This window comes from Pituophis catenifer, unplaced genomic scaffold (assembly GCF_029215685.1).
Source record: "Pituophis catenifer annectens isolate HBS135680 unplaced genomic scaffold, rPitCat1.0.hap2 SCAF_2, whole genome shotgun sequence".
In the NCBI taxonomy this organism is placed as follows: Eukaryota; Metazoa; Chordata; class Lepidosauria; order Squamata; family Colubridae; genus Pituophis; species Pituophis catenifer.
This window is the reverse complement of record NW_027256882.1, coordinates 35,461,147-35,480,839: the sequence shown is the minus strand read 5'-3', so window position 1 is coordinate 35,480,839 and position 19,693 is coordinate 35,461,147. Positions and strand designations below refer to the sequence as shown.

General features: G+C 42.2%; 2 protein-coding genes and 1 long non-coding RNA gene across 6 annotated transcripts; 1 reads left to right on the top strand and 2 right to left on the bottom strand.

The window, feature by feature from the left end:
- Positions 1-486: 486 nt before the first annotated feature.
- CSNK2B (casein kinase 2 beta) lies at positions 487-7,016 on the bottom strand. Of its 2 annotated transcripts, none has more exons than XM_070936653.1 (7): positions 6,906-7,016; positions 6,314-6,396; positions 5,987-6,089; positions 3,716-3,870; positions 3,152-3,227; positions 2,642-2,831; positions 487-1,139 (listed from the first exon to the last, which is right to left on the bottom strand). In XM_070936653.1, the coding sequence occupies exons 2-7, from the start codon at positions 6,383-6,385 to the stop codon at positions 1,049-1,051; spliced, it is 687 nt and encodes a 228-aa protein (XP_070792754.1). In that variant the 5' UTR covers positions 6,386-6,396; positions 6,906-7,016; the 3' UTR covers positions 487-1,048. The 2 variants fall into 2 exon arrangements, with proteins under 2 accessions (XP_070792754.1, XP_070792755.1); XM_070936654.1 differs by having other exon boundaries at positions 3,716-3,831; positions 6,906-7,010.
- Positions 7,017-7,165: 149 nt separating this feature from the next.
- On the top strand, positions 7,166-17,672 carry GPANK1 (G-patch domain and ankyrin repeats 1). Of its 3 annotated transcripts, XM_070936652.1 has the most exons (4): positions 7,166-7,368; positions 12,836-12,932; positions 13,556-14,186; positions 17,131-17,672. In XM_070936652.1, the coding sequence occupies exons 3-4, from the start codon at positions 13,600-13,602 to the stop codon at positions 17,585-17,587; spliced, it is 1,044 nt and encodes a 347-aa protein (XP_070792753.1). In that variant the 5' UTR covers positions 7,166-7,368; positions 12,836-12,932; positions 13,556-13,599; the 3' UTR covers positions 17,588-17,672. The 3 variants fall into 3 exon arrangements, with proteins under 3 accessions (XP_070792753.1, XP_070792752.1, XP_070792751.1); XM_070936651.1 differs by lacking the exon at positions 12,836-12,932 and having other exon boundaries at positions 13,563-14,186; XM_070936650.1 differs by lacking the exon at positions 12,836-12,932.
- LOC139312113 (uncharacterized) lies at positions 10,973-19,603 on the bottom strand. The gene is made up of 3 exons (XR_011599970.1): positions 19,554-19,603; positions 13,171-13,230; positions 10,973-11,060 (listed from the first exon to the last, which is right to left on the bottom strand). It is a non-coding gene; the product is annotated as an uncharacterized lncRNA (long non-coding RNA).
- Between the last annotated feature and the right edge of the window lie 90 nt (positions 19,604-19,693).

Genomic DNA, 19,693 nt, shown 5'->3' with positions numbered 1-19,693 from the left:
AGGGGAAGACAGGGAAAGAGAGTTACAGAGAGAGATACAGGGAGAGGGAGAGAGACAGATACAGGGGGGGAGGGAGAGAAAAGGGTTTTGTGATTCCTGGTTCTTTGTCCTAATGACTGGCTGGGTAGGCATGGCTAGGGGGTCATGTGACTGGGAGTGAGTGACGTCGAGTTGGCCACGCCCCACCCAGGTTTTGTGGCTCCCGGTATTATTTTTTTTCTGTGGGAAACAGGTCCAAATGGCTCTTTGAGTGTTTAAAGCTGCAGAACCCTGGATTAGCCGACAGGGGTGGGGTGTTCCTTTCATGTCCCCGTCAAGGAACTGGAGCGAAAGATGGGACTCACCCTGCCACACACCAGCACTTGGGTCTTGAACGCAGGCTTGCCAACCTCCAACCCAACATCCGAACAATGTGAGTCACCACGTTCCTTTTTGCTGATTAATGACTACAATGAAGTTATTTGAATATAATTCTAACTCAATCAAAATTATTTAATTATTTATTTAAAACTCTACTTACGCAAATAGTTCATCTTCCTTCACTCCTTATAAACATACTCAAGTGGACAATTATTTGAAATAAAAATGCATGAGTGGTACTTTATATTACATTTACAATTTAGAATCTGGGATTCTACCAAAATAATTCAGTACTTTCAGGTTTATTTTTCTGGTATAATCGTATGTATCTTTACTTTATTCTATAGCATTCCTTGCCAAAATTTAGTCCTTTCTCTTGGACAAAAAAGGACCCTTAATTCTCACCCTTTACATTTTTTTTTATTTTTAAAAAAGAAAAAAAAAGCCCCCTCAAAATTATGATATTCAAGTTGGCTACCAAATGCATCTGTCACAGTCTGTGTTTCTGGGAATTAACAGAAATTGTTTTATTATTCATTTTAACCACGCACCAGAAATGAGACTAAAAATCAGGCCGAAAGTGACAAACAGTCCATAGGGGACTTCACCAAAAATCAAAGTATGAGCAGCCCTGAATGGAGTAAAGGAAGTTTTCAGGGAAGGATCCTGGGCACCTGGATACAGAAGATCAACGGATAGTTTTGACTGGGCTCTTGAAATTGCTGGCGGCCTGAAGCTGCAGCTGATAAGCCATAGGATGGATCTTGAATCCATAAAGTCTGAAAGCAATAAAGGAGTTAAAATAAAGTGGGGTGGAAAGGAAGGAAGATGTAAAAGTCTGGCCCAAATAACCAACATATACAGTATTTTCAGTTAAAGTATAGACTCTGTCAGGTTTCACTATGAATACTTGGTTCAAATAAGGAATCAAAGATTTTTTTTTTAACTGTGAAATCTGATAGAAGTGGGAATTGGCCCAATGTTATACCTACAAGCCTCTGGAAAGTAACTTTGGCTTAAATTTAATTAACTTCCCAAGGATACAAAAAGCACAGTAAAATCAAGGTTTCCACAGAGTGTGGTTTAGAAGAAAATATTTTCTCTGGATAAAGTCTTATTACAGTTCTCAATTCAGATGTATTGGTTTTCCTGGTTTATTTTGAGGGAAAAAAAATATATTTTAAAATCTTGCCCCATAATAATAAGTTTCTCTACTGAGATTCTTCTCTTTTTCTGGCAGCATAGTATCTCAAACTGGATTTGGAGTAGGAAGAGAATTATTATGTTACCATACCTCATTTATTCAGAGGATCAGTTGTTTATAAGCAGTTAAAATTTGATCTAACAATAGCATACTCTTTTATATATTACAGAATATATTTCCATTATTATTTACAGAATAGTTGTTTAAATTGTCATAAGAACTACCAGTATCTGCCTTTGTTTTATATATACTCAGTGGTGGGCTGCTGCTGGTTCAAACCGATTCGGGCGAACCGGTAGTTCCGACCAGCAGCTGGGCCCGCCCACCCATCCTGGCGCTATCATGTACTATATAATCACCGGTTTTTCAATGCCGTGCACACTCACATTTTCGGTTCTGGGCGAACCGGTTGTTATGGTATGTGATGCCCACCTCTGTATATACTGTTTCTTTCCATTTCCTTCCTCTCTTTTAACTCAATCACATTGTCAACTGCTTCTCTTATACTCTGTGTCTGTCTATTCTCTTAGTTGCTGGCCTGCCTGCCTTCTTTATAGGGAAGTGCCCTATTAACCCTTTACTTCCATTCCATTATTTCATCACACTTAACAATGATTTGAACTCTTTGCTCTTCTTGAGCAAAATATTGGGAAGCAGCACAGTCAGCCCTTAGAGAGAGCCTAACAGTATTGCTTAACATTGCTATGTTTCAACATTCACTGAGTCTCTGAAAACAACCATAACAATAACATCCCAGGCTCTGGCTAGTGTTGAAATGAGAATTTATGAGCTCCGAGATCAGTGGCAAGTAAGCACTGACAACACAAAAACCAGACCTGTGTTCAAGTCTTCTTTTTCAGCAGCATAGAGGTGTCCTCTTTTTCTGATAAGTCTCTAGGGCAACTCTATCCTTAATAATAATGAAATGATCCTTCATTCATTTAGGGAACAGCTTCTTTCTTTCTCTTTCTTTCTTTCTTTCTTTCCTTTTTTTCTTTCTTTCTTTCTCAGCAATAACATTAGAGATGACCAAACTTTTATTCAGTATATTCTACTACACATTTGATGGGGCCTTACCTGGGCACAAACTGATTGGCTGGTCGCTTCGGCCGATATTCAGGATGCACCATGAATAACATGTGAGGAAAACCAGTTCCAAAATAGGCACCATCTGTGTGATGATGGCGGGAAGATTTGGGAGTATAGACATCCATACATTTGGGGCAGTACAGTTTGACCATAGCTTCCCCTGGGATATCAGATAAACCTAGTAGCGAAGACAAAGCACAGTAAGACAGAATTCAGAAATTAAATCAGTTTAAAGAAGTTACTTGATATGGCTTCTAAAACACACTTACCAACCTGACTTCCATCCACAGTCCCCAGATCTACAGTTTGCAGGTTTCCAAAATGGACGATTCAAGAATTTAGTTCTAAAAGAGCCTGAACTGAAAGCATCCTATGATTGAATCTGCCCACTATTTCACCCTGATTCTGTAGCCCAGTTTTTTCTTCTTCATCTCCTCTTATAAAATAGGCCCCTTACATTAGCTTCAAATCATTTCTTCCATAATATAATATACTCACCAATGGGCAGCATAGGCTGATTCTCACAATAAACTCGAGGGCAGTATCCAAAGTCTCCCTGCTGGTATTTCTCAAGCTAGAAATAGAGAAGGAGAAAAAGTATAGAAAATACAATCTTTCCATAAATTGAAAAGGAACTGATTTGCTAGCTCCGGGCAGAAAAATCTTTAAGGCAAATCTTTTAAGGAAGCTGCACTTGCCAATTAACTCAATCATCTAGATCAGGGGTCCCCAACCCCCGGAAGTGGCAGATGAGCATGTGCCTATGTGCAAAGCTCCTTTAGTGCGAGCAGCGGGCACGTGTGCCAGTTGCTTGTGCAAATGGAGCTGTATAAATGCAGACACTCACCCACTGCTCATGTAGAACCATCCCCTTCTTCCCCGCCCCACCCCGGTCCACAAAGCCAGAAAGCTTGGGGACCACTCATCTAGATGAACCTGCAGTATACATTAAAATTTTACTCTCTTTTAGTTTTTATAATCTCTGACTGGGAACCTCTCCTCAGGAACATAGAAAAAAAGATTTTATAGAGTACCCGCTTACTAAATAGCATGGATAATTACCATCTGGGCAATACCACGGTTTGTGAGGATATAGCGGGCGTGAATAAGTCCATAGAGCATTTCAGCTGCCTGTTCGATCAAGTCACTCTGGTTAGGATTATCCTCCAGCTCTTCATCTGCAAGAGAAAGGGAAGGAAGTGCTCTGCTGCAATGCACTGTGACATTGAGGAAGAGGGAGAAAGTTGTACTTTCATACTGAAGCGTTATCGGATATTGATTCTACATTGTTAGCTCACTTCTGCATTTAGCTAGTATTTTCTTAACCACTGTTGTCTTCCACTCTATTCCTGCCACACTAAATTGTAATTGTAACTCACAATGTAATACAACTGGCAAAATATTTTAATCAGTTTACTTAGATCAGAAACTTATAAATTACTGTTATCTATTTCTCAAACATGATAGGTGCCTATGTCATTTCTCAGATGTTTCAAATCAACGAACTTTTAAGTGGGTATTTCTCCCACTCCTTTTACATACTTGCCGTTATTCTTAGCAAGCCTTTATTTTTGTACACATTAAGATCAGCAAGAGTGAGAGTGAGCTGTTGCACTAGTTAAAAGGCACCAGGCTAGAAACTGAGTAGAACCTTAAGCACAAAAACAGTTTGACAATTTAGGGTCAGGCCCTTTCTCTTAGCCCTAGAAAGAAGGCAATGGCAAACCAATGCCAGAAACATTGCCAAGAAAACTGCAAGAAATGGTCCACGTAGTTGCCAGGAATCAAGACTTACTTGATGGCACAAAACAAAACAGAGAGGAAAACAAGAGACAATATTTTATATTTTGAGTGCCCGGCAGAATTTTAATAGAAAACTGGAAAATCAAATAATTAAAAAATCCTGCTTTTGGGGACTGAATCAGGATTCACTTTAGATTACCAGGCCCTCGGAGAATTAATATTTATGAAGACAGTTAAACAAAGGGATATGGTGGTTAGTAATAGCATGTTGTATAAACTGTGGTTTCTATTCTTATGACATGAAACAGGAAAAAGTACGCAAAGTGTGGTTCCTGAAATTCTTTCCAAACCCTTTGCCAGCTGTTGCCATAGTTTTCTGCTTTCTCCCCATACTGCATCTGTATATGTTCGCTGCGACATGAGGCCCAGGCTACACACTTTGCTGTCAGTCATGTGACTGGGAGTAGGAAAGATGGAGGCCTAGAAGGAAGCAGTCAACAGCATTCCATGCTGCTGTCTCTTCCAAAATTGGAGGAATATTTTCCTCCAAAACCTTAAATTGAATCCAACCCATTTTCAAGTTCAATTTCCTTTTATTGGCTTTCTGCCCTGGACTCCTATACACCAAATTTGGACCCATTCTGTTGTGTTTTCAGAAAATGATTCTGGTGATAGATAGTGAAACAAAATAGAATTCCAAATGTTGTACACGTAATACTCAATTTACAACTATTCGTTTAGTGACTGTTCAAAATTACAGACACTGAAAAAAGTGATTTATGACCAGTTTTCACACTTAATGACCATTGTAGCATTCCCATGGTCATGTGATCAAAATTTGGGTACCTGGTATGTATTTAGGATAGTTGCACTGTCCTGGGGTCATGTAATTATTATTTGTAACCTTCCCAGCCAGCTTCAAACTAGAAAAATCAATGGGGGAAGCCAAATTTGCTTAATGACCGCATTGATTCACTTAACAACTACAATGTTTCCCTTAACTGTGGCAACAAGGTTGTAAAACGGGACACAACTCCGTGCCTTCCTTATCAATGGAACTTTTGGGCTCAATTGTGATTGTAAGTCAAGGACCACCTATTTTGAAAAATTGGAAAGGAAAAGGATGTCTGAAGATTATGAATCCCAATATTATCTACCTTGGTTAGCAAAAGCTTCCCATATGATCAACCTGTGAAAATTCATCATGTTTCTGATCCTGGCTAGATATATATGAAGAGTTTCCAGTGGCATATCCAATGAGCCTTGTTTAGTTTCACCAAAGTGTCCGAGTAATGGCTATTGCATGCACATGTCAAGTGCATGTTGTCAGCATGTGTACCCAACATCAAATAGAGAAGCATAGCAGGGTCAAGAGATTACAACCCCCTAATCACATTTTCAAAAGTCCCTGTAATACCAGAATATAAACTGACAGCAAACAGCACCCTTTACTAGCAATGATGATGTTACTTTGTTAAAGGTAATGCAAAGTCTACAAGAAAACAAGCAAGCTTTGAAAGCACCAAGGGCCCCTCAGTCCCTGTAATGTCAAGTAATCCATGATACAAACAGATTTAGATTATTTCCCACCTGGTTCCAAATCAAGGATCATATCCAAAGCCTGACGATAGTGGGGAACTTGTTCATTGAGGCCAGTTAAATTGAACTTGTCTTGGATGTAGTCTTCATCCACCTGAAAACAAATAGAAACTGGGATCAATTGATCTTGACTTCTCAAGTGTCTGTACTATACTTTCTCAAGGTACATTAAGACCCAAGTCAACACATTTCTGAAATTGCCCGCAGCTCTGTCATCTCTCTCAATATGTTGTTCATATCAAATCTTTTTTAAAAAAAGGGACACTCCTATTTTCCAACCCCCAATACACATTTAGTGGACAATGCTTCCCAACTCACCTCACAGAAGAACTCATTGCCACGCAAACCACAAAACCAGGAAATCCAAGATACCTCCTCAGAGCTACTCATCTTCCCGTCCTCTAAGAGAAAGAGAGGAACAGAAGCATCCTCAGCGTTAACAGCGATCACTCACAAATAAATTCTTTGTGGAAAAACTCCCTACACAAAACAATCTACAGACATAGGATTTTTCAGGTCATGTTCCCCAACCCTTGCTTTTAGGCTGGCCGATAAACTACCGTCTTGCATCTGTGCATGGGAACCAATGCTACATAAGAATCCCATAAGCTGTTTCTTCTTTGCAAATAGAAACCCACTTCCGACTTATTACTGAAAAAAAATGTTTTTTTTCAGAGTGGTAATATCTCCCCGTTACCTCACCATTTTGCAAGAAACATGCAATCGACTCTCTTCCTTCCTTTTTTCGTTTTTTTTTTATTTTTTTAGCGCCCGGCACACATCTTCGCTGCCGCCCTCGCCTCCACCTCCGCTCTTCCCTGAATATTAACTGGAGAACTCCATTACCTGGCCATGCCTCCCCACTACGTTTTGGCCAACAAGTCCCTAAATCTACAGCCCAATAACTCACCCCAAAAGGCACGACTGCCTCAAGGAGAGGGACGCGGGGTGCAAGCAAGCTTTGGACCAGTAAGGCCTCTTGTCAGCTTCAACGGCGCACGCGCTACATTCGCCGATGAAACGGCATCACGGGATTGCAGTACTTCAGAATAAGGCGAGAATGGACAAACAGGAAACGGGAAACTACTAGTCCCAGAGTGCAACGGAGCAGGAAATGGACGCTAGCAGAGCGGTGGGAATTTAGCCCTAACTTCCTTTCAATCGCAGCTGTTTTTCCCAGAACCCATTTGTAAACTAAGTACCCTTCCCGATAAACCTCTCGGTGATTATAGGGAAAAAAAAGTGACTTTGCATGATAATATTGCTCTGCGCAGCGAACTAAATGCAGCACAAATAATGCCGTGCTTTTAAAGAGCACCCGCCGGACTTGCAGAAAAATAACATAAACGTTTGATCGAAACTCGCTTGGGGAGGTAAGTGTGTCATCACTGTTTCGGAATCGTAATCGGATTAACACGGGGAAGGAAGGAAGGAAGGGAAGGGAAGGGAAGGAAGGAAGGAAGGGATGGTTTAGGTCATAAACTGGATTATGACTCGCGAGCAAGGAAGCGATTCGAATTGGACATCGGTTCGAAAGTATAACTCAATGTGCTTTTTCCAACCCTTTTACAAATAGGAGGGCGGGAGGGCAGCCCAGAAGCTTAGGGGGTTTTACTACCGTTTTCCTTCCGTGCCAGCTATTCTCTCCCCGGTCCCTGTTCGCGCTGATGCACGCGGATGTGAGCTGAATGAAGACCTAGCTATGTATCACTTCAGTGCCTTCACTGTCCTTGCTAAGGCTGGCTGTTGTCCGTGTTTTGGGTTCCTTTCCCTAATTCTTGATCTTTGGACTTCTTTGATTTCGTTCCGCGGTTCCTCTAGTTCCCTTGTCAATGAGCTTCAGGACCTCAACGCGATTCCCGATGTTTTTGAAAATGGCAGTTGTGTGCTCAAGGTCATGGCTGGCTTTCTTCTGCTGCTGCTTTAGCTTAACTTGGCACTTGGTATATGAGCAGTTCGTGGCCCGTTTCACAGTCAGCCCTTAGCCAAGTCTCTGGTGTTATAACGGAATCCTGACATTGTCTTGTTTTACGACCTTTCTGGACACAGTTAAGTGAATCGCTGCAAGTTGGTTAAGCTGAATCACACGGTTGTCAAGTGAATCTGGCTTCCCCCCATTGACTTTGCTTGTCAGAAAGTCGCAAAAGGGGACACTGCAGCCGTCGTAAATATGAGCCAGTTGCCAAGCATCTGAATTTTGATCACGTGACCATGGGGATGCCGCAATGGTCGTAAGTGTGAAAAATGGTCATAAGTCACTTTTTTTCAGTGCTGTCGTAACTTCGGTCACGAAATGAGCGGTGGTAAATCGAGGACTCCATTGTGGTGATGTCCATGTATAGAGATATTATTTTGGTTGTTGGTCAATTTAGTTGTCATTAAATGGTTCATCTGCCTCCAGGATCTTCTTATATCACTTCTCTTGATTGTAAGTGCCTGGCAGCTTTAACTGGTCAGCAGGGATCACCTTGGCACTTCTGGTAATCCTGATGGGATCTTATATTCTGGCTTAGGCTCCTCAGGCATTCTTCGCTCAGCTCTCCCAGCCTCACCTCACTGATGATGATACAGTATAGCAGGATTTGTGGGGCGATGGGTGCCCACCGGTAGCCCAATACAATTGGATACTGCTCCCACTAACCCACCATATTACATATAGGACCGAAAAAGGAGGTACATGATCATACTTCGGTGTTATATCAAGATGAGCGAAAGCAGTGAATAGCAGTGAATATGGGATACACGTCGTCCTTGACTTACGACCACATTTGAGTCCAAAATTTCTGTTGCTAAGCAAGACAGTTAAGTGAGATCTGCCTCATTTTATGCCCTTTCTTGTTACAGCTGTTCAGTGAATCACTGCAGTTGTTAAGTTAGCAATAAGGTTGTTAAGTGAATCTGGCTTCCCCATTGACTTTGTCAGAAGGTCACAAAAGGGGAAATCACATGACCCCGGGGACACTGCAACAGTCTTAAATATGAACCCGTTGGGGCAAATGTCTGAATTTTGATCATGCGACCATGCGGATAACGCAACAGTTGTAAGCGTGGACTTGTGGTCATAAGTCACATTTTTAGTGCCGTTGTAATTTTGAAGAGTTACTAAACGAACTGTTGTAAGTCGAGAATTACCTATATTGCCTAGTTCCAAAAATGTGACAGAAAAAGTGCAATGAGGTAGAGATGCAAGCCGGGGCGTGCTGTTTTCAAAATAGTTAGCTTTTGAAGGATTCGCACTATTTTACAAAGCAAAACCAAACATTGCAGTGCTAGCTCCCCTTGCTGTTTATTTCCATTTCTTTGCACATTCCTTTTTAACCATGATTCTATCATCAACATTGTATCTGTGTGGGTCAAAACAGAAGTGGTCCATACAAGGATACCATGCCTGAATGAACAGTCCTTGAATTATGGTGCCTTGAATTAAATTCAGAATTCCCTCCCCTACAGTGCAAAATTAAGCAAATCACAAACCTGAGCTTGCTTGGGGGTTTTCTTCCAGACATTTCATTACCCAAACTAGGTAACATCATCAGTGCTAGTAAGGAGGGCGGTTTGCTGTGAGGTTTATATTCTACAATATAATATAAACCGACAGCAAACTGTCCTCCTTACTAGCATGATGATGTTACCTAGTTTGGGTAATGAAATGTCTGGAAGAAAACAAGCAAGCTCAGAGAGCACCAAGGACCCCTCATTTCAACCCTGAGCTACAAATATTCTCCTTTATTGAATTCACAAACCATTATTTTTAAGAATACATATAAGAATACATATATACTTATATACATATAAGAATACAGTAGCTAAGAGGGATAACAAAAATCAGAGTTGTCCCAGTTTTAATTCAAAGACTACCGTATTTTTCGGAGTATAAGGTGCACCTTAGTTTTTGGGGAGGAAAATAAGAAAAAAGCCAATTGGTGGGTGGATTGGCCTCCCGGAATACCCCCAATCAGCTGTTCCCAGAGTTGAATTTTAGCAACAGGTTCCTTGGTTGTGAGCTCTGTGCCTTGCTTTTATTTCTGCCTCTGAAACTCTTTCAGAAAACAATTTTTTTCCTGCCTCTGAAAGCCTCCAAAACAGAGTTTCAGAAAAAAAGCCTCTGAAGCTCTGTTTGGGGGCTTCTTTTCTGAAGCTCTGTTTGGGGGCTTCTTTTCTGAAGCTTCGTTTCTGATGCTGTTTTCAGCCTCTGAAACCTCCGTTTGAGAAGCTGGGCGGGGCTACATTTTGGAGTATAAGACGCACCCATATTTTTACCCTATTTTGGGGGGAAAGATGTGCCTTATACTCCGAAAAATATAGCATATAACAGCACTTCGAGCGTGCACGCTCGTCAGGGCCGCAACGAGGAAGAGGAGCTGCCCATGCATGTGCCGGATAACATAGTTCCGGTTTCCGGTAGGCGTGCTGCCCAGCTAGCCTTCCAGTTACTGCCATTCATGCACACGTGCTGATCAGCTAGCTAGTGCACATGCTCACACCGGAAAATGGAAGATCAGTTCTTCTTGTTTCCAGCACTGCCGCATGCACAAAGGCCAGCTGATCGGCGCATACACATGTGTGCCAGAAACCCGGAAGAGGAACAGGCGATGCTGTGCATGCCAGGCAACATGGCTCTGCGTGCCACTTCGGGCATGTGTGCCATAGGTTCGCCATCACGGCTATATAAGAAGGAAGTCCCAAAGGTGCTTTTTTCAAGAGGCAACTGGACTTTCTGGTTTTTCTCTGAAGATGTTTCGCTTCTCATCCAAGAAGCTTCTTCAGCTCTGACTGGATGGTGGGGAAGCTGAAGAAGCTTCTTGGATGAGAAGCGAAACAAAGAAAAACCAGAAAGTCTAGTTGCCTCTTGAAAATAGCACCTTTGGGACAATCATGACCTGGATGACTGAGAATCTCCATAGACATGTAAGAAGGAAGCAAATCCACTTCCCCGAATTCAACGCTGTCCTCCCTTCCCCAATAAATTACCATCCCGGATGCTGGTGCTGCTTCGCCGGCTCATCCTGTCTGCAGTAGTACTTCTCAAAATGGCTGTCATGTTTTCTGTATTAATTAGCCATCCCTGTTTAATGGGAAAATGGGGAAAAACATCCATCACCACCATGTACAGTAAAGTACAATAATCAGATATAAATAATGTTTGGGTTACTTGGGGCATTTTTTTTAACCAACTGCCCTCTGAGATGGATTCTAGCTACTTATAGTATATTTTTATTTAAATTGCTTACATTGAAAGTTGCTTGGATTCCTCATCCTGAAAATCAGGAAATTAAAAACTGTAACTGTTCTAGATTTTAGCTTTTGACAGGACTTTTTTAAAAAAAAATATTAGATTCAAAACATTAGTAACCAATTGTGGTTTGTGGTTACAGTGGTGATATGTCTTTTATTATTGTTATATAGAACAGTGCTTTATTTCATAAAGATGTCACTTTATTTGGGGGGCTTTTGCTCTTGGATTTTCCTTTGTAAACCAAAGCTATAAACATAAATATATATATATTTTAATCCTCATGAATCTTTGTCAGATTCATCCCTTTTTCTGGTTTTCCCTTTTTTTCCTTCCATAAAATCTATTAACTGAGGAATGAATAATGCAGAGGGTAAACAAGCTTTAAAACTTGTGGAAACCTATTTTCTTACAAGTGAAAGGTGGCACAGTGTCGACTTTTTAGAGCAATTGCTCTCTTAAAATATCCATTTAGAAAGGCTGTGCTTGAAAAGAAGGCATAGTATTGGAGAATTGGGCCTAACGGTGCGAATTAAGGCAAAACCTTCAAAGAGGGCTGGTGGGAAAAGGCGGGAAAAAAGCAGGACCCTTTGCGGGCCAAAGTGAGCATGCGCATGGAGAGCACGCGTGAGGACTGCGCATGCTTCACAACGTCAACGGCGCCCAAGGATCCCTTACCTCCGCTATTTCAAACCCTTTCCTCTGTAATGTGGAAGGCTCCCTTTACATTCGTACTCTTTGTACTACTCTGTGCTTTTAATCCACCCACCCCGTTTCAAAAAATACTGGAGGATAAGCCGAGCTTGCGTGTAAAGTTGAGCCTCCGCCGCGCCTGCGTAGCATTCCCGCCCGTTGCCAGGCAACCGAACGGGCACTTCCGTTTGAAAAAAAAAATCCTCTCCGGGAGTCGCGTGTTGCTCTGACGTCTTAAGAGGAGCCTTAGAGATACACAGTTAAAGTGACACGCGACAGTAAACTTCAGGGTTAAAGAGACAGGGTTTTTTTCCCTCCCCTCCAATAAAATTTGTCAGATTCACCAGGGTAATAATGCGGAATCTGTTTGATTCTTCCACTTTTCATAACACTTACTTCCTGCTGTGCAAGAAAAGTGCTGATATTTTATGGTGTAGAAAATATTACCCATTGTTCTTTTACTATTGAAGGGGGTTTGCAAGTATTTTTTTCTTTAGGCCTGAGTTTCTTAACTTTTTGACAACTTTTAAGATATGTCTGGGGAATTCTGAGAGTTGTGTTAAAGTTACCAAGGTTGAGAAATATTGTTCTAGGGCAAGGATGTCAAATCTTGGCAATTTTAAGACCTGTGGACTTCAACTCCCAGAATTACCCAATCAGCCATGCTGGCTGGGGAATTCTGGGAGTTGAAGTCCACAAATCTTAAAATTGCCATGATTTGACATCCCTGCCTTAGGGTATCTTTCAACAAAATGGTGCAGTTCAGACACATGATGATTATTAATATTATTGACTCCATCTTGATATTATTAACGTTAATAATAATATTGACTCCCGTGCTTTAAAAGTGAAAATAAAAACAAAAACAATGTTAGGGATGGCAAAATAACAGACTAGGTTGTTTTCTTTTCTAGGTTTTCTTTACTTACTTCATGCCAGAGGTGGGTTTCAGCAGATTCTGACCAGTTCTGGAGAATCGATAGTGGAAATTTTGAGTCGTTTGGAGAACCGGTAGTAAAAATTCTGACTAGCCCCACCCCCATCTATTCTCTGCCTCCCAAGTCCCAGCTGATTGGGAGGAAATGGGGATTTTGCAGTGACCTTCCCCTGGGGATTGCGGGGGAATGGAGATTTTACAGTATCTTTCCCTTGGAGTGAGGTGGAAATAGAGATTTTACAGTATCCTTCCCCTGCCACGCCCACCAAGCCGCACTCACAGAACCGGTAGTAAAAAAAATTTGAAACCCACCACTGCTTCATCCGTGTCCAGTCCTCTAGAGTAGTGTGTGGACCCTTTTTTGGATGGCATCTGTTTGGAAACCCAAAAAGGATAAGAGAAATTAAATGTTTAGTTTTCTTGCATGATTCTTGAAATTGATCAGTATATAGACTATATAACTATGCCTATGCGGTACCCTCTAGAAATGTTCGGTTTGAATTCTCACCAAATCCAGCTAACCACAATAGCTAGATTTCTTAACTTTTAATGCGAGAAAGAAAGAAACAATCTTCAGGAAGTTTCTGGGCTTGATGCCACCTTGTACACTGCTACGAAATGTAAAGACAGTACATGTTTTTCTGTGGTAAACAATTGGTGTTTTTTATGTATGTATCTTGTTTTTCTCTTCCAACAGTTTCTAGGTTTACAGTTTTCCAGCCAGAACAATTCTGCTTCAACATGAACCATGGTGATCAACTGATCGCCTTCACTCGTGCCCGGGAAGAATCGGATCTTTGGAGAGATGGACACATTCAGAAAAAAAACAGAAGTTATGGCAGCATCAACCAGGAAGAAGAGAATTCATCTGGCGAAGCAGTGCGTAACTTTTACGAGAGCCTGGCACTTACAAGTAGTTCTAAAAGAGTGTTACAGAGGAAACCAAGGGTAGCTTATGTACTCCGTCGGCCAGTGCAGGTGTCTCCTTGCACCCCAAGCTACCCAGAACAAACCGACACCCGCAAAGGGAATCAGCTCTTGAAAGCTGCTCAAGATGGCAACGTGAAGTCTCTCCAAAAGCTTGTGGAGAAAGAAGGGTGTGATGTGAATTATAAAGATGGATTTGATTGGACAGCCATCATGTGTGCAGCCTATGCTGGACGAGAGGAAGTGGTACGTTATCTTTTGAGACACGAGGCTGCTTGGGTGGGAGTTTGTGAATCACAAGGCCGGGATGCTATGGATCTGGCTGAAGAAGCTGGACACGAAGAGGTGGTCAGCATCCTTCGGGAGAGCGAAAGGCCTCCAGTGAAGAATGAATTGTCTAGGTGAGTTCTCCTGTTTCCGTGTTCATCCAATTTTCCTGAAGGAGGAAATGCTCTTGAGTGCATTTGCTTTACTTCTGAATGTTGCTATGCAACATTTTGGCCACTGAGGTAGGCCAAAAGCAAGTCAAAAATTGTGAAAATATTAAAAAGTTTACCCTAATATTTAGTTACAGTTATTGCACTAATGGGTACAGGTATAGCAAAGCAAAGACCATTCAATCCATTCTATGCCATGAACAGTTTTTCTTCTCTTTCAGGCCTTAATATGCTGTTATAGCAATAGCACTTAGACACATACTGTTTCATAGTGCTTGTTGATTTAATGTTTTTTGCTTTTCTTATTTTGATTTTGCACGCTGCCCAGAGTCCTCTGGAATTGGGTGGCCAATAAATTTAAATAAAGTGAATAAACAAAATAAAATATGCCACAGGAAAAAAATGATCAAGTACAATGTAAGTAGCTTTAGATAACTCAAATAACCAGTGACCAACTGTAGCCAGACCTTTAGAAAAATCTGTTTCTTCCATCACTTCCCTCAGTAACCTTTACAAGTTCATAGATGAAAATTTTATCACTCTAAATATGTGTAAGGTTGTTTTAAACTAATTCAGGTTACTGGTCTGCGAAGACCCATCACTGAACATTCCAAATTATAAGTAGTTCTTCCCAGGTGCCAGCAGATAGAAGACTATATGGCCCTTCCTGTAACCCTCAGCTGCATCTACTATATCAATGAAGATTAGTTACATTTTTATTATTGAATTTGGGGCAGTGTTTGGCTAGATAAAAGTAGGTAACATTTAATTCCTCCCCTGGAGTTTATTCTGAAGGGTGACTCTTGCTGTGCTGTATAATTTTTACCAATGAAAATCTGTGATGAGAACAGAGTCCTCTGGCCTAAACAGGGTTAATTTGAAAAATATTGCCATGGTCTAATTCAGGGGTGTCAAACTCAAGGCCTGGAGGACAGATCCAGCCCGCGGGGTGCTTAAATCTGGCCCAGCGGGCCACCCTGGAAACAGCAAAGGACTGGTCCGCGGTGCCTCAGCCCAGCTCAGGCCGACTGATCTACAATCTGGCGGCAGCCATTTTCGTTGGCAGAGTGCTGCAGGAGGCCGTCGCAGCTGAAAACGGAGCACCCCTCCCCAGCTCCATTTTCACTGGCAGAGTGCTAGCAAAACAAACTTGCTTGTCCTCCTCTGCCTAGGGCAGTGGACAGCCTGTGCCGCTGTCCAAGGGTCCTCCACGTGGCCTGAGAGGAATGGCTAGGCTCCTCTGGAGGAGAAGGGTTTTGTGGATGACCCAGGGCATGACACAAAGGCAACACAGCCAGAGAACCGATACGACTCCCTTTATTATCACCAACTGTGCCCCCAATGTCCCTTTCAACTCTCCGGCCTGGAGAGAACTCTTCCACCAACCTGTAATAGTCTTTGGCTGGCAATACTTCAGTCCCAAACGTTGTAAGCAGAAAACCTCTTAACAAAAAAATCCAAAGGCAAGACAAGATAATTAATCCGGCAGGGCAAGCACAATAAGGAATTCCACAAGTAAAGTAGAACGGCAATAAATCAGACCAGATGGGAGGATGCCAGGATTCCAAGAAACACCAGATAAACTCAGCGTTTGTTCCTGACCAACGCCCCTCCCATTAGCCTCTACTTTTAAATTCCATCAGCACCTGTGCCTTGTAAAGAGGATCGGGTCCCTTTCCTCCCTCGTAAGCCAGGCAACCCATGTTGCTCTCTTCTCCATTCCTCCCTGTGCTGCCCTTGTTCTACCTCTCTCCTGCTCTGCCCAGCCTGACTTTGCATTTCCCCAGTTTCTTCCACAGCCAACGGATCTACTCTCTCTCTGTCAGCTGTTCCTCTTCCCCTTCGGATTCAGACTCCAACAGGGGCATGACAGGTTTGGTGTTCTCCCTGGTCTCGCCTTCCTTCGCTGGAGACAGTGGATCCCCCAAGCCCCGCCTGGGCCTCCACAGGTGTCCCCAACATGAGTGACGTCGAGCTGGCCATGCCCACCACAGCCATGCCCCCCCCCAAGGTCAAACACAACCTTGATGCGGCCCTCAATGAAATCAAATTTGACACCCCTGATCTAATGCTATTCATAGATAAAATGAATAGAAAAGAGTTCTATTCTCAGAGTTTATTTGTTTTATTTATTATTTAAATTTCTATACCGCCCTTCTCCTTTCGGACTCAGGGCGGTGAACAGCCAAAAATAAAACATTTGTACACAAAAGTTAAAATAGTTTTAAAATAATGAAATAAAGTTTGGCCCATAATTTAAAATATTTCAATTAAAATCAGTATCAATTTTAAAAACCAATATAAAATCAGGCCAGCCCGGCTAACTGAAAGAAATAGGTTTTAAGGGCCCGACGAAAAGTCCGGAGGTCTGGGATCCTTCGTATCTCTGGGGGTAGATTGTTCGATAGGGTAGGCGCCATCACAGAGAAGGCTCTCCCCCTGGGGGTCGCCAGCCGACATTGTCTGGCTGATGGCACCCTGAGGAGGCCCTCTCTGTGGGAGCGAACTGGCCGGTGGGAGGCAATTGGTGGCAGAAGGCGGTCCCGTAAGTACCCCAGCCCTAAGCCATGGAGTTCTCAGAAAAGATATATATATATTTATTTATTTATGCATGCATGCATGCATGCATGCATGCCACCCTTCTCTAGAGACTCAGGGCGGCTTATAATGCGTTAAGCAATAGCCTTCATACTTTTGTATATTTTATACAAAGTCAGTTTATTGCCCCCACAAACCGGGTCCCATTTTACCCACCTTAGAAAGGATGGAAGGCTGAACTTTTCTCAAGGGAAAAAAAAAAATTACAGCCTTGCTTCGCTCGCCCATTACCATATTTCAGCTCGACTCGAGTTACGGTATGTGTGAACGCGGCTTGCCTTGTTTCAAATCATTTCCCTTCTTTCTGCAGTTTACCAGCTGAGAGGAAATACTGCGAAGTGTGCCAGGCCCACTACACCGAGGACACTGTGGCTCTCCACGAGCATTCCACCGCCCACCTTTTCAATCGACGTGACCCGTTGCCCTCCACCCGGTACTGCATCCCTGAGAATAACGTGGGCTTCCAATTGATGGTGAAAGGCGGCTGGGATAAAGAAACAGGACTGGGGCCAAGCGGTGCAGGCCGCAAGTTCCCTATTAAGACTGTCCTCAAGAGAGATCAGAAGGGCCTCGGCTTCTGCAGTAACCTCAAACCCAAGGTTACCCACTTCAGACCTAATGACCGTTGCGCTATAGAGGAACCTATGAAGCGACAATCCAGAAAAGAACGAGCAGCAACAGTGGGAAAACGGGAGGCCCGCCGGAGGGAGGCCAAGGCCGCAGCTTGGGAACGCAACCTCCGTACTTACATGAACTTTGATCTTTGAACCGTTTTGGGACAGTTGGTGATCCTGATAAGGGCATACCCAGCTATGAGTTATTATGCATCATAATAAAGCATATCTTAATTAATCATGGTTTATTGAATATATTGACATTGGCTCTGGGTACTGTAAGAGTCTTGGCCACTTTGTTATTTAACATATGGTGTGACCAGCCACTGAGTCCTTGTTCTCTTTTCAGTCTAATTCAGCCTTTCTCAACTTTGAAATGTGTGGACTTCAACTCCCAGAATTTCCATGCTGGCTGGGGAATTCTGGGAGTTGAAGTCCATACATCTTAAAAGTTGCCAAGGTCGAGAAGCACTGGACTGCTATGTAGCAGAGAACAGAATGAAACAGGGAAGAAATCCATAGGCAGGGGGAAAGAAGAAACGACTGGTTCTTTGACTTTATACAGCTTAACGCATGCTTTACATGCCTTAAAAATGAATAAACAATAAACTTCACAATCTGAACTATTTTGTGGAATTGGGGATGAAAATAATGGGTTGACCCACTGCATGTTACTTCAGCTACTTGGAAATATATTCTTTTAACCTGAAACTCATAGGTTATAAACCACTTAGAACTAGAAGAGTAGATAATATATGCAGTACCTTTTGATAACATTTATTTGTTTATTTATTTATTCATTGGTTCGATTTATATGCCACCCTTTTCTGGAGACTCAGGGCGTTAAGCAATAGCCTTCATACTTTTGTATATACCTGCTTAGTAGGGCTTTGGCGCCCCCCCCCAAGCGGTGTTCTTTTTTATACAAAGTCAGCTTATTGCCCCCACAAACCGGGTCCTCATTTTACCTACCTCGGAAGGATGGAAGGCTGAGTCAACCTTGAGCCTGGTGAGATTTGAACTTGCAGTAATTGCAGGCAGCTGGTGTTACTTAACAGTGCTTTAGTCTGCTACGCCACCAAGGCTCTTTAGTGCATCCTATAGACATCCAAATGTTTTTTTTTACACTGTTTGATAAGAACTTTAAAGTTCTATATATTTCAGATTGTATAAAATAAAAAGTATGAATCTGAAAATTATCATTTCAAATAGCAAGGTAAATTGAGGTGATATGGGAAATGGAAGATATCTCTGCTAATTAATATAAATGGCAAAAAGAAAATAGAGTAAATGGAAGAATGAGAAAGTTCAAGACATTCCAGTGTAGAAAATGGACTACATGTTCTTGGTTGCCAGGAAGGAAAGGACATTCCATTCTAAAGCTATTTGAAAGGATAGAAAAGTAGAGATACAGTGAATTGTATTGCTGTAAAGCACTTTTAGTTATATTTTCTATTTTCTTTCTCCTCCCTTTCTTCTTTCAGGCATGTAGTTTCTTGGGTTTACTGTTTCTTTTCTGTGTTCTACACTATCCTGCCTGTCCAAAAGGAAATAGTACCTTGATTTGTGTTTTTGTCTGCTTGAACCACAAACACACACACAAATCTGCTATTTCAAACAACAGTGGCTTGGAAGGCATCTTCAGCATGAATCCCCATCTTATTCTACTCCTAATTTTCACATTTCGTTTTGGCAGATAAGCAGATATAGTGAGATAATCTCAAACCCATGTCTTTAAGGACTACCATATTTGGGTTTAAAAAAAAAAACCCTGGGTAACCAATAGATGGCATCAGTATGAAAATTTATTTTTTCCTATCCATTTGCTCCTGTTTGCAGAAGCATCTCATTTTGCAGCTATAGTAACAGTTAACAGAGTTGGAAGGGACCTTGGAGGTCATCTAGTCCAACCCCCTGCTCACGCAGGAGACCTGTACTAGGGATTCGAACTGCCGAACTGCCGATCTTTCTGAGCTCAGTGATTCAAACACACAGGAAGTTTCTAATTCCCATTCCTTTCATCTCACAATACGTTCGCTTTCTGGGAAGGGTGGAGACTGCACTTTTAACACATCTGGAGGCCATACGATTCGAGAAAGTTTAGGGTTACCAACATTACCTCGCTGCTGCTTTTCTTCCCTCCCCAACCGCCTGCTTTCTGCTTCCAGCTCTGGTTTCCTAGTCGGACTCTTAAAACGCCGAACACCAAGTACGGGCACGAACAACCACCGTCGCTGATGTTTTAAAGAACTGCTTGAA